Source organism: Bufo bufo, chromosome 9 (assembly GCF_905171765.1).
Source record: "Bufo bufo chromosome 9, aBufBuf1.1, whole genome shotgun sequence".
Lineage (NCBI taxonomy): Eukaryota > Metazoa > Chordata > Amphibia > Anura > Bufonidae > Bufo > Bufo bufo.
The window spans coordinates 131,904,719-131,924,391 of record NC_053397.1 but is presented as its reverse complement, the minus strand read 5'-3'; the positions used below and the strand labels follow the sequence as shown (position 1 = coordinate 131,924,391).

Below are 19,673 nucleotides of genomic sequence, written 5' to 3'. Positions count from 1 at the left end.
CGTAAGCCTTCCTTCAAACCTCGCCCTTCCTGGCATCCCCGTCAACAGGGCTTCAAGTCCTATAATCCCAAGAACTTCTCTGCATGACGTGCAGCTTCTAGCGCCTGCCAATCGGGTGGGTGGCCGGCTTCATCTGTGTCGGCAGGTTTGGCTGGCTCATGTCTCTGATGCTTGGGTGAGAGAGCTCAGAGGGCTACAAGCTGGAATTCAGGTTCTCCCCTCCATCCAGTTTTTTTTTTTTTTTTTTTTTTTTTTTGTTGTCTCATCCGACCTCTCCCTCTTTTGGAAATTCCTTTTTAGGCTATTCACACACTTCTGCGGCAGGGAGTGATTGTCCCGGTTCCTGCGCAAGACCGTTTTCTTAGGTTTTACTCCAATCTATTTGTGATCCCCAAAAAGGAGGGGAGTCCCTGAGATTGGTCATTGCGTCCATGGAACCGGGGGAGTACCTGTCCTCGATAGACATCAAGGACGCTTATCTTTATGTTCCCATCTGTGTCAGCCATCAAAATGTCTCTGGTTCGCAGTGGGTCCCTTTTCACTACCAGTTTGTGGCCCTCCCGTTCTGCCTGGCCATAGCTCCCAGAGTCTTTGCGAAGGTTCTGGTGGCGGTCATGGCCCTGCTCCATGCCAGGGGTATAGGGGCGATCCCTTACTGGACACCCTGGAACGCTTTGGATGGATCCTGAAACGGCAAGAGTCTTGTCTTTATCCATCTCAGCGGCTAACTTATCGGGTCATGGTACTCGACACCTTTTAGGCCAAGGTACTCTTGCATCCGGAGAAGCTATCCACTCTCGGTCTTCAGATTCTCCCCTTGTTGCGGCCCCGTCCTCTTCCCATTCGTTACTGCATGCAGGCTCTGGGTCACATGGTCTCTGCCTTCGAAGCAGTTCCCTATACTCTGTTCTATACCAGGACTATCCAGCGAGCCATTCTGACCAATTGGGACCGTTCCCTAGCCTTCCTGGATCGGCCCATACGTCTCTCTGCCCCAACCCGCCGGGCCCTCAGGTGGTGGTTGGTTTTCCCGATGCTGACATCGAGCCGCTCGTTCCTTCCTCTCTGGACGGTGTTGACAACGGACGCAAGCCTCTGGGGCTAGTGTTGGGAAACCTATTTTTTCAATAGTTCTCCCTCCCAATCAACATTCTGGAGTTGAGAGCGATTCGTCTCTGTGGCATTGGACCAACCATCCCAGGGGACGTCCGGTTCGAGTTCAGTCAGACAACACCACGGCTGTGGCGTACCTTAGTCACCAGGGCGGCACCCGGAGCCTGGCAGCCATAGCGGAAACAGCTCTGATCCTCAGCTGGGTGGAGAACAATGTTTCGGCGCTGTCGGCAGCTCACATCCTCAGCGTCGAGTTCCTCAGTCTGGAGCATCTCGATCCCGGCGAATGGATGCTTCACCCGCAGGTTTTAATAGCCATCTGCGAGCGATGGGGTTGGCCAGACACGGATCTCGTGGCCTCCCGCTCTTCAACCACAAGGTCGAGGACTTTGTCGCGCGGTCCAGGGATCCTATGGCCCTGGCGTGCAACGCTCTAGTGATTCCGTGGTGTCAGTTTACGTTTCCTTACGTGTTCCCTCCTCTTCCTCTCATTCTGCATCTCGTCCTGAAGATCAGGTCCGAAGGTCTGCCCGTCATTCTTGTGCACTTGCTCTGATGTAATTCCTTCCAAGCGCCCTAATCTCGCGCAGTGTACACAGTAGTCTGCGCCTGTGCGGACTACTGGCACAGGCGCCGTTGATCCAACTGCGCATGCGCCGGCTCCCTGCGCGCTGGCATCGGACAGTTTGAAGAAAAGTGGGACTACCCCTTACAGACAGAAGATTCCTGCTCCTCTGACTGATTTGCGCCGAATCCGAAGGTCTTTTCCGTTGCCAGCGACGTGCGCAGGGAGCCGGCGCAAGCGAAGTTGGATCGATGAAGCCTGTGCCAGTAGTCTGCACGGACGCAGACTACTGTGTACACTGCGCCTGCGCGAGATTACGGCGCTTGGAAAGAATGACGTCAGGGCAAGTGCAGTGAATAAATTAACTGGTAGGCGGTGCTGGGCTCCAGAACGATGGGCACAGCCAGGCTCAAACGGATCATGGGACAACCCCTCGGGCTCCTTATCAAGGTAATTTACATAGCAATAAAATCGCTTTTTTTGACGAATAAAAGAAACACAGAGCAGTAAGAGTGGGATTATTAATACAAAACTAGGAGACTGATGGGCACATATGAATATCTCTGTAGGGTAAATCCTGGTGACAGAATCCCTTTAAATCTGGGAGGGTCAAGTGAGAAGATGGTTGTTGGGATCCACACCCTGATGAGCAGCTTAGTCTGGAAGACATTGGAGCATTGCTGTTTTGCCGTCAATGAAAGTACAGCATTCTCCATGTTTATCTTTTATATATCACCAAAAAAATTGCACAAAAATCTTTGCATAGTAAATATAAATAAACTTTATTGACAATGTAAAATACATACAGTACATGAAGATAAAAAAAGCAGAAAAAAAGTTGAGATGGAGAGTGCATATGTTATCTTTTAGTATTTTCTCAGGTGTGTGACACAATATACAATAGAGCATTGCCATGTAGATATTATATATCATGCATGCGTATTCTTGTACAGTCTATAAACGGACAGTGTATATAGATATGAGTGCTTTTAATCTTGATCACAGACATGACTGTTTAGTGTTGAGGGAATTAGTAGATAATGGTAGTCCATTATCATAGCTTTGCTTTTGCATGCTGTCGGTTATGCATGCATTCCTAGCACCAATCCCATCTTTTTGATGTCTCTTAAATTTTTCGATCTGTCTCCAAAATCTGGGCGAGAGATGCCTGTTAGAAAGCTCTTTATTACTGTAATTCAAGCTTTGATTACTTTCACATCCTTTCCCAGTGACAATTTCCCCTGCAGTTAAGGATGCCCCATCTTTACCATGTTCCCTTTGCCGAATAGCATTCAATTCCTGTGTTTGAGAATTTCCTGTCCATAGTGGCCCAGACTCTGTGGGAATGTAAAATTAGGTGTGGTGTATTAATGTCATCCTGTGCTTTCTCTTTAAAGTGTACTTAAACTTTCAAGTAATATACACTGCTCAAAAAAATAAAGGGAACACAAAAATAACACATCCTAGATCTGAATTAATTAAATATTCTTCTGAAATACTTTGTTCTTTACATAGTTGAATGTGCTGACAACAAAATTATACAAAAATTAAAAAATCGAAATCAAATTTTTCAACCCATGGAGGTCTGGATTTGGAGTCACACTCAAAATGAAAGTGGAAAAACACACTACAGGTGTCACTACCAGAGCTTTGGGACGTTCTCACAGCTCTGTTTCTCCACCCCTGTGATGTCACTACTAGAGCTGGGAGGAGTTCTCACTACTCTGTTTACTTTTGGTTTCTTTCACCACAGCTGTTTTTCATGTGTTTGATTTCCCTCTCTTTATATACCCCCTCCTCCTATGATAGGATGTGGATTATAGTTCTCACTTCAGTTGTAGCTCTTGCTTTAGTTTCTTCACTTGTAGCTATCAGTTCACTGGACCTGTGTTCTGCTGCAGCAAGCACTCCGGATATTGCCAGCCTGTCCTTGGATCCGTCTTCTCTGCGGCTGCAACACCTCCAGCTAAGTGTGCAGACATTGTTGTGTTCCTGTTTACTTTCTGACTGGATCTGAGGTGGCCACGGTTCCCTCCATATACTGAGTAGGGCACCGGTGGCCGTGCCCCTTCCACTATTGTAGGGGTTACAGGGGTCATTAGTCTTAGGCACGTGGGCATGCCTCGTTCCGCCATTTGGATCCGGGCATGTGCTTTAGCAGAATAGGGAGAGCGTTGAGGGTCGGACAGGGGTCACCCTTTATCCTCCCTAGTTCTGGGTCCAGTCAGTAGCTCTGTACTGTGTAGTTCTATTGTTGCTCACATACATCCGTGACAACAGGCTGATCCAACTTTGATGTAATGTCCTTAAAACAAGTCAAAATGAGGCTCAGTAGTGTGTGTGGCCTCCACGTGCCTGTATGACCTCCCTACAACGCCTGTGCATGCTCCTGATGAGGTGGCAGACGGTCTCCTGAGGGATCTCCTCCCAGACCTGGACTAAAGCATCTGCCAATTTCTGGACAGTCTGTGGTGCAACGAGACGTTGGTGGATTAGAGCGAGACATGATGTCCCAGATGTGCACAATTGGATTCAGGTCTGGGGAACGGGCGGGCCAAGTCCCATAGCATCAATTGCCTTCGTCTTGCAGGAACTGCTGACACACTCCAGCCACATGAGGTCTAGCATTGTCTTGCATTAGGAGGAACCCAGGGCCCAACCGCACCAGCATATGGTCTCACAAGGGGTCTGAGGATCTCATCTCGGTACCTAATGGCAGTCAGGCTACCTCTGGCGAGCACATGGAGGGCTGTGCGGCTCTCCAAGGAAAATGCCACCCCACACCATTACTGACCCAATGCCAAACCGGTCATGCTGGAGGATGTTGCAGGCAGCAGAACGTTCTCCACGCGGTCTCCAGACTCACGGCTGTCACATGTGCTCAGTGTGAACCTGCTTTCATCTGTGAAGAGCACAGGGCGCCAGTGGCGAATTTGCCAATCTTGGTGTTCTCTGGCAAATGCCAACGTCCTGCACGGTGTTGGGCTGTGAGCACAACCCCCACCTGTGCGACGTCAGGCCCTCATATCACCCTCATGGAGTCTGTTTCTGACCGTTTGAGCAGACACATGCAACATTTGTGGCCTGCTGGAGGTCATTTTGCAGGGCTCTGCAGAGGTAGCGGTCCTGCTGCTGGGTTGTTGCCCTCTTCCACGTCTCCTGATGTACTGGCCTGTCTCCTGGTAGTGCCTCCATGCTCTGGACACTACACTGACAGACACAGCAAACCTTCTTGCCACAGCTCCTATTGACGTGCCATCCTGAATAAGCTGCACTACCTGAGCCACTTGTGTGGGTTGTAGACTCCGTCTCCTGCTACCACTAGAGTGAAAGCACCGCCAGCATTCAAAAGTGACCAAAACATCAGCCAGGAAGCATAGGAACTGAGAAGTGGTCTGTGGTTACCACCTGCAGAACCAACTCCTTTATTGGGGGTGTCTTGCTAATTGCCTATAATTTCCACCTGTTGTCTATCCCATTTGCACAACAGCATGTGAAATTGATTGTCACTCAGTGTTGCTTCCTAAGTGGACAGTTTGATTTCACAGAAGTGTGATTGACTTGGAGTTACATTGTGTTGTTTAAGTGTTCCCATTATTTTTTTGAGCAGTGTATTTTTAATAATATCCTAGTATATAAATTCTTATATACTTTATTTACTGCTTTTATAGTTTTACAAGCTAAAGAGGCATTTAGAAACGCATACAGAATCTGTATATAGTAGCCATGTATATGGTGTACAGATTCAGATTTCTGCAATATGTGGTGCAGTGAGCACTTCGCTGCTCCTGCCTGTGCCCCTCCCAGAAAAGCTCTGCCATAGAACAATTGTATAGGATACCCTGCACTGATGTGCTTTGCCAAGCTTTACCGGATCACAGCAAGAGCAGCAATGCTGTGCAGAGCTTCTGCTGTCCTTGCTCCGCTGAGCCCTGGCACAGCACATTGTGCAGAGTGTCAATTGAGTGGGCATAGGCAGGAGTGGCGATGTGTCCCCCTGCCAGTACACTGCCCCCCTGCAGCACATATTGTAGAAATCAGAATCTGTACACCACGTCCATGGCTATGATGTACGGATTCTGAGAAGAGCTTCAAGAAGGCCAAACTTCGGGGGCCTCTTTGCTTTTAAAACTATAAATCCATAAATAAATGGCATTATTATTATTATTAATTATTATTATGGTATTTCTAAAAAACACTTGGGTACGCTTTTAAAAGGGAACTGTCACCAGTTTTATGGTGTCCTCACTAAGGGCAACATAAATAAGTGATTGATTCTCTTAGTACCAAAGCTGGGTCACTTTCTTTAATTGACCCAGTCAATCTGCCAACATCTTGTATTGAAAAGCTCCAGCTGATAAAGATGAGTCATGAATATTCATGAGCTCCTGACTCTCCCCTGCCCACCTGCTGCTGAGTGACAGTTTTGTTTCCATAGGAATCAGCAGCAGGTGGGCAGGGGAGTGGCTATAGCTCTGAATTAAATATACGCTGGACTCAATGACATCACGCCGGACTCCAATCAGCTCATTAGCATGCGGCATCTTTGTGTGTATATTATGAGGTAACCATCTGTCACACCAGTAAGTGAATACATCTAAGGCACTTTTTAGTAGTTAATGATTGTTATATAATTAGTTAGATTATAATCACATATCCACATGACAGGTTCACTTTTAGGCTACATGCACACAACAGTGAAAAAAAAACGTCCGTTAAAAACAGACATTTTGTTCACTGATGCTTTCTGATAGATGGACTTTAAAATGGACCCCATTCAATTGTATGGGGGCAGTCTGTCAGTGAAAAAAGGACAAGATAGAACATGTTCTATTTTTTGACATCTGTTTTTCACTGACAGTCAAAAAAACTGCCGTGTGAATAACCCCATAGACTACCATTGGTCTTAAACAGGCGTGTGATGGCCATTAAAAGAATGTACACATGTCCGTTTTTTCACTGTCACGTGCATGTAGCCTAAGTTCATTGAATAATCTATGCTCCAGTTCAGAAGTGTATAAATTTGTACAAAAGGCTGTATTATAATAGTAGTGTTTACTGATAGATCCACAAATGTTCTTATAATGCTAGCCTTATCACCTAAATTTACTAAAGCCATAAATACATGCATGATCCAAAACTAAGGCTGGGTTTATATCATGTTATAAGCCTTTCGTCAGCGGTTTATGGCAGGAGGACTCCCGACTTCTATGACGGAAGGTTGTAATGTATCCCACAGTGTAACCCTTCAGTGGGATATGATGCTGATACATCCTCTCCCCCTCTTGTAACAGTCCTACCTAGTGCACAGAGAGCAGAGAGGAGTCACATGACAATCCTCATCATGGCCCCTCCCTCTAAATGCACTTTGCCTGCTTTCTGCAGTTAACCCTTTTCTCAGGCAGTTCTGCAACTCCCACAAGCTGCTATACTGCCTCCAGGCTCTAACTCTCCCCTCCTGTGAGCTAGACACCAGCCTGCCCTTGCAAACACAGCAGGACATGAGGATTTATATCTTCTGTCCTATTGCAGCATCTGTCCACATATTGATATACTATAACAGACGCTCAGGTCACAAGCAGTAGGACAGAGGAGTACAAATCCTCATCGGACTCCTCCACAGCCCTGACAGCAGGAGAATAACAGATGGTTACTCTCCTTGCCGCAGCGCTCCTCTGCTCTCTGCCTCAGGGAGTTCTTTGACAAAATGTCCATATATGGGCGGTGACCTCATAGGATCTCTGAGGCACCCATTTAACGGCGTATTAACCCCATGTATGCTGTGGTCAGCGCTGACGCCGCATACACAGATCTTATTGAGTGTTCCGCGCCCCCTCCCCCCCAAACCCCATGGGTAACAGGGACCCAATGACAGAGAAGGCAGCCTTACACGGAACCTATGAGATCCAGCCTTATTAGGCATGCCTTAAAGAGGCATCTGTTGCTCATAGTCTATTATCGCTACCGTTAAAAGGATCCTTTTGTCTACAGGACACTTCCGGATGGAATACCATAGTTTGACGCTATTCTGTGCTGTTTTTTTCTTCCTGTATAGAGACGTATACCAGCCAGACAGAGGGCAAAAGGATAATCTTTATCCTCGTTCAAACTAATGAAGCCCTATTGACATGTTTAGATAAACGTACAGGAAAAAACTTGATGTAAACTCACACTAAGGGCTCATGCACATGAACGTGCCGTGTTTTGCGGTCTGTAAATTGTAGATCTGCAAAACACTGATGCCGCATGTGTGCTTCTTCCGCAATTTGCAAAATGGAACGGGCCGCCGATAATAGAAATGCCTATTCTTGTCCACAAAAACTGACAAGGATAGGACATGTTCAAATCTTTTTTGCAGCACCACGGAACGGAGAAACGGATGCAGACGGCACGCAGAGTGCTGTCCGCATATTTTGCAGCCCATTGAAGTGAATAGGTTCGCATCTGAGCCGCAAAAAATGCAGCTCGGATGCGTAAACAACCCACATTCGTGTGCATGAGCCCTAACCCCTTGGCGACTACACAGCAAGTCAACGATTAACCCTATATATGCTATGGCCTGCGCAGACCCGCGGCATACACGGGTCTTACTGAGTGTTGTTCTGGCACCCCCAGTCCCATCGGGTTGCCGCAGTGACAGGGACCCGATGGCAGAAAAGGCCTTACAAGGAGCCTATGAGATCCAGCCTTATTAGGCAAATGTGAACACGGTGCTCACACACACAATGCATTACTATACAGGATGTATAGAAATGCATTGTAGAGGGGATTAGCCTTAAAAGTTGAATTCCCAAAATAGGACAAAAGTTAAAAAAAACAAACAGTTTTTCTTAAAATAGTTTCAAGTAAAAAAAAAAACACAACCTTTTCCCTAATAAACATAAAAATTGTAAAAAAACAAGAAAAAAAACAAATTGGGTATTGCAATGTCTGTATATGAGTAAAAAGAAAAAGATACAGCGGCTCACCCTCACTCCGTATGGATAAGGTGCTCACCCTCCGGGCCTACCCTCAGGACCTAATATGTAAATAGAATGCAAGTGGATATGAAGGGGCACACTCAAAGGGAAACACAATAATAGATGATATAATAGTAATTTTAATACTTTAAAAACACACCCTTAAATAAATCTAAAACATACATAAAATCGCACATCAATGCTATATATGACGTTGTGTGCAACACTCCTGCACAATGACCTCGGTGTAGGAGTAACAGCAATGTCCCAATTCACTGTGCGTGTGGTAATAGTGCCGGCAATGTCCCAATCAGAGTCCTAGTTGATATAATGGTGGCCCTATAGCCAAATCCTGATGGAGCAGTGTGATAATATAATGATGGCACTATGGCCAAATCGGTGATGGTAATATCGTAATGACACTATAGCCAATTGTAGTAGAGCAGTAGTGGTGATTGTATCACCCAATCCTAATGTCCGGTGATATGAGCGAAGTATATAGCACTTATAAATGCTGACTTCACAGTAGGACTAACAGTCCAATTACTTACAGGCTCTTGCAGCTTGTGGTACTTCAATAAGAACCCGGTCCTAATCCCGGTCTTACCCCTCTTCGCTGCCTGACCGCAGCGCTGGCTTCTCAGGCAGCCGTACACTCACAGCGTCTCACGTGGTGTACTCGGCCGTGCGTGGGTCCCTCGTGACCTGGTTGTCTAGGGTACCGGATGGACGCTAAGTTGACGTCACTGCTGTGCGACTCACGCTCCGGTTCGATGCTGAAAAAAGTTCTCGTACACCTTTGTCCTTTGGTATCGGGCTTCCTTGTTGTTTGTATGAATCCACGCTCACTCTGCAGTGCCAGATGCGTTTCAGGGTCTTACACCCCTTCCTCAGTGGCCCAACGAGGAGTGGATTCTCACTCCTTATAAATGAATTTTCCTACCCACAATCCCACTTTTCTGTGCATGTCCTAATTTGCGGGATTGATTGGATTGCTACTTGTTTATATAGTCATACCTCACAATTAAAATGTAATTAAATGAGCAATATAATCTATAATACATATCCCACATACAAAATTTAAGATAAAAATGATTTATGAAGAAGACTGCAAGATCAGGCAATCATTTGGAAGGTAACCGCATCAGAAACGCATCAATGTGAATTGCGTTTTATGCGCGGTTTTCTACTCTGTGGGTCATAATCTTCATGAATCAATGTTCATCACAATCCAATAGTGAATTGAATATAATGACTGAGGTATTGTAGCTATGTGGAGCCGCCCGGCAGGGAGGGGACATCACAGTGTCGATAATCGACCAAACTGCGATGTCCCATCCCCACCGGCAACCCCCCAGTGATCACAGAAACCCAAACACCTCCATCTCGGCGTTAAGGCCCCTGGGAATGATTGTGTCATATTCAAAGATTCTGCGGGATTCCTGTCTTGACATGTGTGCGATATGGTTACCCCCTCTCCATACCTTCTTAACCCTTTCAATGGCCATAAATTTCAGGCCAGTTGGGTCACAATTGTGTTTGATTTTGAAGTGTTTAGATAAAGAGTGCGTTTCTAGACCTTTCCTGATATTTGCCACATGTTCCACTACCCTCTTTTGAGCGTTCTTTTTGTTCTGCCAATATATTGCTTCCTGCACCCGCACTGTAGCAAATATGACATCAGTGGAATCGCAGGTCAAGCACTCTTGAATTTCCAAACTGAAAGAGTTAACTGTAGATGCTACTGTTGTAGTTTTTTTAGGGAAACTAGTAATCCTACAGTTGGCACATCTACCACACTTAAAGAACCCATTTACTGTCAACCAATTGTTTTTTTGTTGTTGATGGTATCCTTCCTGACTTTTACGGTCGGGGCTATTTTGCCAGCTAGATTGCTAGCCTCGTATACGTAATTTTAGGTGTGTCACTCAAAAAAGGACCAATCACCTTATTAAGCAAGTGTCCCCAATGTTTCTGGATACTCTTTTCCATCACCCTATACTGGGAACTAAATGGGAGGATAATCCTCAATATTTCGTCTCGTGGTTGAGGCGGACTAGCCACAAAGAAGTCCTTTCTTTCCATACTTTTTACTTTCTCTAATGATTTATTAATAACCTGGACTGGGTAATCTCTTTCCAATAGCTGTTGTTCAAGCCAGCTGCCTCTTCATTAAATTTGCTATCAACCTTACAGTTCCGCCTCAATCTACGGAACTGACTGGTCGGTATGTTGATCAGCCATCGTGGAAGATGGCAACTAGCAAACCTGATGAAGCTGCTTTTGGCCACTGGCTTGTCTATAATGACCTGCTCTATATAAAAAAAATTAAAAAATCACATGACCTTCCCCCTGAGGTGAACTGCATAAAAAAACGGTCAAAAAAACTTGCATCACAAAAAGTGTAATACCAAGTGGACAAGCTGTATGTACCCCAAAATAGTACCAATCAAACCATCATCTCAACTCACTAAAAAAGAGCCCCTACATGAGACAATCGCCCCAAAAATAAAGAAATATGGCTTTCAGAAAATCGATACAAAACATGATTTTTTTTCTTTCAAAAATGCTTTTATTGTGTAAAACTGAAATATATTTAAAAAAAAGTACACATACCATATTTTTTCGCCCCATAAGACGCACCCCCCCAAAATGGGGGGAAAAATGCTCCCCTGCGTCTTATGGGGCGAATGCGGCGATGTATGAGCAAGCGGGGAAAGACTGGGAGGAGGAGCTGGGGGCCGGCAATTGTGGCGGGGCCAGGGCAGTCTCATTCAATTAAAAGTGATTAAACATGCCCCCCCACTTTTAATATACCGTACATCCTAACAGCTTCTGTAGAATGCAGGGCGGGCGGCAGCGTAACTCCCTGATGTCACGTGCCTGCGCCGCCTACTTTATGAATGAAGCAGGCGGCGCAGGCACGTGACGTCAGTGAGTGACGCGCCGCCCGCCCTGCCTGCGTTGTACAGAAGCTATTAGGGTGTTCGGTAATATTAGAAGTGAGGGGCATGTTTAATCACTTTTAATTGAATGAGACATTTATATTTGTTTACTGCAGCGGGGGGGGGGGGAATCTGTGGATGACAGTTTTATGGGAGACGTGTGGATGGCACTGTTAAGGGGTGGGGGGTCTCTGGATTGCACTGTTATTGGCTGGGGGGGGGTCTGTGGATGGCGCTGTTAAGGGGTGGGGGGGTCTGTGGATCGCGCTGTTAAGGGGTGGGGGGTTTGTGGATCGCGCTGTTAAGGGGTGGGGGGGTCTGTGGATGGCACTGTTATGGGCTCGGGGGGTCTGTGGATGGCACTGTTAAGGGGTGGGGGGGTCTGTGGATGGCGCTGTTATGGGCTGGGGGGGGTCTGTGGATGGCAACGGTTATGGGCTGGGGGGGGTCTGTGGATGGCACGGTTATGGGCTGGGGGGGGTCTGTGGATGGCACTGTTATGGGCTGGGGGGGGTCTGTGGATGGCACTGTTATGGGCTGGGGGGGGTCTGTGATGGCACTGTTTATGGATGGGGGGGTCTGTGGAAGGCACTGTTATGGCTGGGGGGTCTGTGTATGGCACATATATAACAGTGCCATTCACAGATCCCCCCCGTAACAGTGCCATCCACAGATCCCCCCTCCCCCCGTAACAGTGCCATCCACAGATCCCCCCCCCCCCGTAACAGTGCCATCCACAGATCCCCCCCCGTGACAGTGCCATCCACAGATCCCCCCCCGTGACAGTGCCATCCACAGATCCCCCCGTAACAGTGCCATCCACAGATCCCCCCGTAACAGTGCCATCCACAGATCCCCCCCCGTAACAGTGCCATCCACAGATCCCCCCCCCGTAACAGTGCCATCCACAGATCCCCCCCCGTAACAGTGCCATCCACAGATCCCCCCCCCGTAACAGGCCATCCACAGACCCCCCCCGTAACAGTGCCATCCACAGTACCCCCCCCGTAACAGTGCCATCCACAGATCCCCCCCCCCCGTAACAGTGCCATCCCACAGACCCCCCCCCCCCCCGTAAACAGTGCCATCCACAGATCCCCCCCCCCCCCCGTAACAGTGCCATCCACAGATCCCCCCCCCCGTAACAGTGCCATCCACAGATTTCCCCCCCCCCCGTAACAGTGCCATCCACAGATTCCCCCCCCCCCCCGTAACAGTGCCATCCACAGATTTCCCCCCCCCCGTAAACAGTGCCATCCACAGATCCCCCCCCCCCCCGTAACAGTGCCATCCACAGATCCCCCCCCCCCCCGTAACAGTGCCATCCACAGATCCCCCCCCCCCCCGTAACAGTGCCATCCACAGATCCCCCCCCCCCGTAACAGTGCCATCCACAGATTTCCCCCCCCCCGTAACAGTGCCATCCACAGATTTCCCCCCCCCGTAACAGTGCCATCCACAGATCCCCCCCCCCCGTAACAGTGCCATCCACAGATCCCCCCCCCGTAACAGTGCCATCCACAGATCCCCCCCCCCCCCCTGTAACAGTGCCATCCACAGATCCCCCCCGTAACAGTGCCATCCACAGATCCCCCCCCGTAACAGTGCCATCCACAGATCCCCCCCACCCCGTAACAGTGCCATCCACAGCACACCTTTTGGTTAAAAATATTCCAAAAGCACACCTTTTGGTTAAAAATATTTATTTTCTTATTTTCCTCCCCAAAAACCTAGGTGCGTCTTATAGGGCGCAAAATACGGTATTAGTATTGCTGTGTCCGTAACAACCTGTTCTATAAAAATAACACATGATCTACCCCCTCAGGTGAATGCTGTAAAAATAAGATAAAAACTGCTAAAACAACCAATTTTTTGCTCAACTTGCCACATAAAGTGTGATATTGAATAATCAAAAAATCATATGTACCCAAAAATGGTGCCAATAAAAATGTCAGGTCTTCCCGCAAAAAATTTGCCCCTAAACAAGATTATCGGCAGAAAAATTAAACGGTTATGGCTTTCAGAAAATGGAGACACAAAAACATGATATTTTTTTTTCAAAAATGCTTTATTGTGTTAAACTGAAACAAAATAAAATAAAAGTAGACATATTTGATATATGCTCTATAAAAATCACATAATCTGTACATTGTAAGAAAATAAAAACTTTGCCAGAACAGCCATTTTCTGATTATCTTGCCTTACAAAAAGCGTAATATAGAGCGATCACAAATCATATGAACCCCAAACTAGTACCAACAAAACTGTCACCTTATCCTGTACTTTGCATACCGGGGTCACTTTTTGGGAGTTTCTACTGTACGGGTGCATCAGGGGGACTTCAAATCAGTCCAGCAAAATCTGCTCTCCAAAAAAACCATTTGGGACTCCTTTCTTTTTGAGTTCTTCCATGTGACCCATACAGCAGTTTACAACCACATATGGGTGTTTCTGTTAACTGCAGAATCGGCATAAGAGTTCTTTTGCAAAATTACGGAACAGATACGGACCCAGAATTACGGTCATTTGAATGCACCCTAATAGATATTGAGTTTTGTTTGGCTGTTAACCCTTGGTGTGTTACTGGAAAAAATTTATTAAAATGGAAAATCTGCCCAAAAAAGTGAAATTTTGAAATTTCTTCACCATTTTCCTTTAATTCTTTTGGAACCCCTAAAGGGTTATCAAAGTTTGTAAAATCTGTTTTGTATAAAGTAAAGGTGGTAGTTTCTAAAATGGGGTAATTTATGGGTGGTGTCTATTATGTAAGCTCAACAAGGTGACTTCATAACTGAATTGGTCCTTAAAAAGTGGGTTTTGGAAAATTTCGTAGAATTTTGGAAGTATTTCTTAAAATTTTCTTAAAGTTATGCATCTTGGTAGTAATAATCTCCAGGCATCATATGTTCTAGGGGATGTAACACTCGGAGAGTCACTTATAGGCCTCATGCACACGGCCGTGTTCCATGGCCGAGAGCGGTCCGTGGTAACCCGGCCGGGATTCCTGCTGACAGCAGCAGCGCACAGGGCGTCATTGGTTGCTATGACGCCGTGCGCTTCATGCCGCCGCCCTACAGTAATACACTCGTATAGTGTATTACTGTACAGCAGCAGCGGCATGAAGCGCACGGCGTCATAGCAACCAATGACGCCGTGCGCTCCTGCTGTCAGCAGGAATCCCGGCCGGGTCGGCCCAGACCGCTCTCGGCCGGGTCGGCCCGGACCGCTCTCGGCCGGGTCGGCCCGGACCGCTCTCGGCCGGGTCGGCCCGGACCGCTCTCGGCCGGGTCGGCCCGGACCGCTCTCGGCCGGGTCGGCCCGGACCGCTCTCGGCCGGGTCGGCCCGGACCGCTCTCGGCCGGGTCGGCCCGGACCGCTCTCGGCCGGGTCGGCCCGGACCGCTCTCGGCCGGGTCGGCCCGGACCGCTCTCGGCCGGGTCGGCCCGGACCGCTCTCGGCCGGGTCGGCCCCGGACCGCTCTCGGCCGGGTCGGCCCGGACCGCTCTCGGCCGGGTCGGCCCGGACCGCTCTCGGCCGGGTCGGCCCGGACCGCTCTCGGCCGGGTCGGCACTAGATTAAATAACAGCATATGTCAATCAGCTGCTTCTAAGGCCACCAGGATATTGTCATGCATTAATCGAGGCATGGACTCGTGGGGCAGGGATGTAATATCACTTTACAAAGTGTTGGTGCTAGGGATCGACCGATATTGATTTTTTAGGGCCGATACCGATAATTTGTGAACTTTCAGGCCGATAGCCGATAATTTATACCGATATTCTGGGAATTTTCATTTTTGAAAAAAAAAAAATTCCTACACAAATCTGCTGAAAATTAATATGTTTATTGTTAATGTGTATTTTTTTTTGTTTATTGTTAATGTGTATTTTTTTTTTTACTAACTTTTAGCCCCCTTAGGGACTAGAACCCTTGTCCTATTCCCCCTGATAGAGCTCTATCAGGGTGAATAGGATCTCACACTGTCCCTGCTGCTCTGTGCATAGTGCACACAGCAGCAAGGAGCTGAACATGGCAGCCAGGGCTTCAATAGCGTCCTGGCTGCCATGGTAACCGATCGGAGCCCCAGGGCTTACACTGCTGAGGCTCCGATCGGAGGAGCAGGGGAGAGGGGTCCCTGTGGCCACTGCCACCAATGAGTTATACTGGGGGGGGGGCGCACTGCGCCACCAATGTTTTTACTATTGGCCGGGATTGGGGGTGGGGGGCGCACTGCGCCACCAATGATTAATACTGGGGGGCTTGGGGGGGGGGGGGGGCGCACTGCGCCCCCAAAGAAGATAAGTCTCTCAATCATTCATATACAGGAGGCGGGAGCTGGCTGCAGAATCACATAGCCGGCTCCCGACCTCTATGAGCGGTAGCTGCGATCCGCGGCACCTGAGGAGTTAACTACCGCGGATCGCAGCTATCGCTCATAGAGGCCGGGAGCCGGCTATGTGATTCTGCAGCCAGCTCCCGCCTCCTGTATATGAATGAATGAAAGGCTTATCTTCATTGTAGGCTTATCTTCTAAGCCTACAAGCTGAATCTCTCCCTGCTTCCATGTATCTGCGCTCTGCTAGCATTGCATAAAAGACAATAGTGGCAGGGAGTGATCGGACTGGCATGTAGGGACATGGGAGGCTTGGTTAGCACCCATACTGTAGCACATCCCATTCATTGCAAATGACCAACTGAATAGCATAGTTTGCTGCCTCCATAGAACCGCCTTCTACGCCTAATAACGCTAGTCTATGGCCGGTGACGTCATCGGCAGAGGGGGGCTTTCCTTAGTGAGGAGAGTTTTCTCCTCCAAATACTGCCGCCTCCTTCCCAGACTAATGCCCTCTGTGCCAGGTGATGTCACAGAGGGGTGTGGTTTAGCTCTGACATTTCCTTCCTACTGATAGCCTCCTTGCTAGCACCAGAACACTCCTGTGTGCTGGTGACCTCACCGTGCTCCTTGCTAAGCGGAAGAAGAGGCTTAGCACACCAGTAAGGAGTTCGGTACGTCACTGAATCTTTGAAAATCTGAACTTCCGGCAGAGCATTTATGAAATTAATACAGGGCATCAGAAAACTCAGGCAAAAGTAGGACAGGAATATATGTAATATTTATGTGCTTGTTGTACCCTAACGACAATGTCCCCAATCCCGGACAACCCCTTTAATGCTTATGAAAATGTGTAGAGTCTCACTTCCTTCTGGGATTCGCATCCCCACCTATACCTTGGTTGAACTTCATGGACTTATGTCTTTTTTTCAACTGTATAACTATGGAACATGTCAGATTTGCAAAAATTGTCTGGTCCTTCAGGTGCAAAATGGCTGTGTCCTCAAGGGGCTTTATGTACATGTTTGGCGCTTCCTCCAGCAGGCCATGTAACAGACTTAACTTTACTCAAGCACTCTTGAACAGATGCCTGCCTTGTAGTCTCTAATATCTGTGTATGCTTTTATGTATATATCGTGTCATTCTGTACGCTTTGATGCCACCATTCTGTAATATTGTCTGTATGTTGCTGCTCAATCTGAAAACCTGTTTGGGGAATACACATTCCCCTTGGAAGAAATTGAATTGGCACTAGCCTGTTAAAACCTGGCTCTTTGGAAGTGATAACACCATCTCTCCTGGATTCTGCACTCAAGCCCCATGAACATGCTTAACACCTGAGACATGGCAGCACCTTCCCACAGAATGTGTCCAGGAGCTTTTCAGCTTGAATACCAGAGGATGAATAAAATATCTAAAGTTCTAGCTCATTCCTGGTACAACGCACATAATACTGTAATAATGTGGGCATCACAGGGAGTCCAAACACACCACCCATGGCAGCCGGCGTTTCCACATAATAAGAATCTCCTCTTCTGTGACCCCTTCACTGGTCATATTTGGTATTAAAAACGATGAAACATGCATTATGAAAAACGTTGGCACCCGTATGTCCGTAAGAGCAGATGGGGAGACATACTTTGTCTTTTATTTCTTTTATTATTATTTTTTTTGTAACCTACATACTGTACATTGTCATTACATTAAAGCTACATATTTAAGTTTATCTTGTGGCCTGGAACAAGCCCATTAAGCTTGATTTTAAGTGTATAAGTGCGGTTTGCGTTATCGTGTGGCTAGTGCTACTGTGAGCCTGCTTGTGAGTGGGGCGCTGTGGGGTTTTCTATGAGCCCTTAATTTGTATATTAATTTAATTATCATAGATGGTGGCGGTGTGTTAGAGTGCATTAAAGGCCTTGTTGGTTGTGATTTTATGTTCAATCTGTGACCTGCATGAAGGAGCGTGTGAGATTGATTTGTGTGAAATTGATCAAACCCTTGGCAGTTGCAATTGGGTCACGTGATGGGGTTTCCCATAGATGACACTCACGTAGATTTAAGCCATTTTTCATGCTAAAAATCAGTGTAGAAAATGATAAATGAGCCAAGCCTGCCTACTTCACACTCTTTGGAACAGTTTTGCTGCATACCAAGCTGTGCGCCAATACTTGAGACACCTTTATGCCACTTTTGCTGTGATATATGCCCCCCCATGTTTTCACATTAAAGGGGTTGCCCGGGCTATCCTCGGGATAGGTCATCAATATCAGATCGGCGGGGTCCGACATCCGGCACACCTGCCGATCAGCTGTATGTGGAGACGGCGCACACAGTGCACACCTTTAGTCTCCCTTCTCTCTTCCTGTGCGCTGCTGCCGTCCATAGACATACAGCAGCGGACAGGAAGAGAGAAGGGAGAGACGGCATGTGCGCATTGCGCGCACCAATCTAATAGTACAGCTGATTGGCGGGGCTCCAGGTGTGGGACCCCCGCCGATCTGATGTTGATTACTAGAGATGAGTGAATTTCCGGTTATGAAATTTGGTTGCGATTCGTTTACTGGTAAAAGGTGAATTGCGTTATGGATTCCCTTACCACAGACCATAACGCAATTCAATGACTGAATGCATAACAGAATGCTTTTAAATGCATTCCATTATTCATTCAGTCATAGAATTGCGTTATGGTCTGTGGTAACGGAATCCATAACGCAATTCAACTTTTACCAGTAAACAAAGCATTGAACGAATTTCAAAATATGAAATTCACTCATCTCTATTAATGACCTATCCTGAGGATAGGTCATCAATATAAAAAGCCTGGACAACCCCTTTAACTAAAAGATATTAGTATAAGATAACAAGGAAAAGTGTTTTAAAACGTAATCTTTGTTTATCCGCAGAACATCAGAAGATGCTGGGACTCGCACTTCTCGGGCGGCTACCAAGCAGGGCTGGAGGATTCTTGGGACCTCCTCCACAAGCTGGAAAGTTCTCTTAGTGGAACTGGCAGACTATCACTACTGTCTTTGTTGCATAATCCAAGTGTCCATGCCGTTGAATTCCCCATTCACACGTGTTCATGTGTAAAATTTACAGAAAATGTCATTTATTTTAAGGAAAGTGTTCAGGTCTGGAACATTACTTATTCAAAATAGCATTCAGGAATATTTAATGAGAAAATTGTATTCCTAAGTGACAAATCATTGTAGATTTATTGTATTTAGTAATAAGTTGTACATTGAATCTATGGTCATAGATGACTGATAAGGTTTTGTATGTCAAAGATGTGTCATTCAATTAGTGACAAACGAATGCTTTTTTTCAAATAAACCATTTTAACCTCGCTAATTCCTGAATTCAAATAAGAAAACACTAAGTTTCAAATATGATGCGGGGAACAAATTAATTAAATTTTAAGTGTTAGATTTGATTAATAGTAAATTATTGAGACGGTCATGGCTGTAATTCATGTTTCTGATTCTAAGTTTCTGTAACATTTTGTCTGTCATTTGATATTTCCTTCAGTTTATTTATTAATCAAATGTAACATGAAATGCAGAGTGACAAAGTATTTCCCCCTTTAAATGTTGAAATGGAGAGTTTTTTTAGTTTTTTGCATTGTCGTATTTTACTCCCTGCCTTTCTGGGACGATATCTTTTTATTTTTCAGTTTAGAGTTGCCGTATGAGAGCTTGTTTTTTGCTGGACAAGTTGCACTTTCTGATTCCACCATTTAACCGTTTGGATACCGGAGA

General features: G+C 46.7%; 1 protein-coding gene across 2 annotated transcripts in view; it reads left to right on the top strand.

The window, feature by feature from the left end:
• The window catches only part of TMCO1 (transmembrane and coiled-coil domains 1), a 95,231-nt gene extending 75,759 nt beyond the window's left edge, over window positions 1–19,472 (top strand). The window contains exons 7-8 of one of the 2 annotated variants that reach the window (XM_040408076.1): window positions 18,819–18,990; window positions 19,148–19,472. In XM_040408076.1, coding sequence (XP_040264010.1) covers window positions 18,819–18,990; window positions 19,148–19,182 — 207 coding nt within the window. In that variant the 3' untranslated portion in view covers window positions 19,183–19,472. Of the gene's footprint in view, window positions 1–18,818; window positions 18,991–19,147 lie in introns of those variants that run through there. The other variant, XM_040408077.1, reaches the window with a different exon arrangement.
• The last annotated feature ends 201 nt before the right edge of the window (window positions 19,473–19,673 follow it).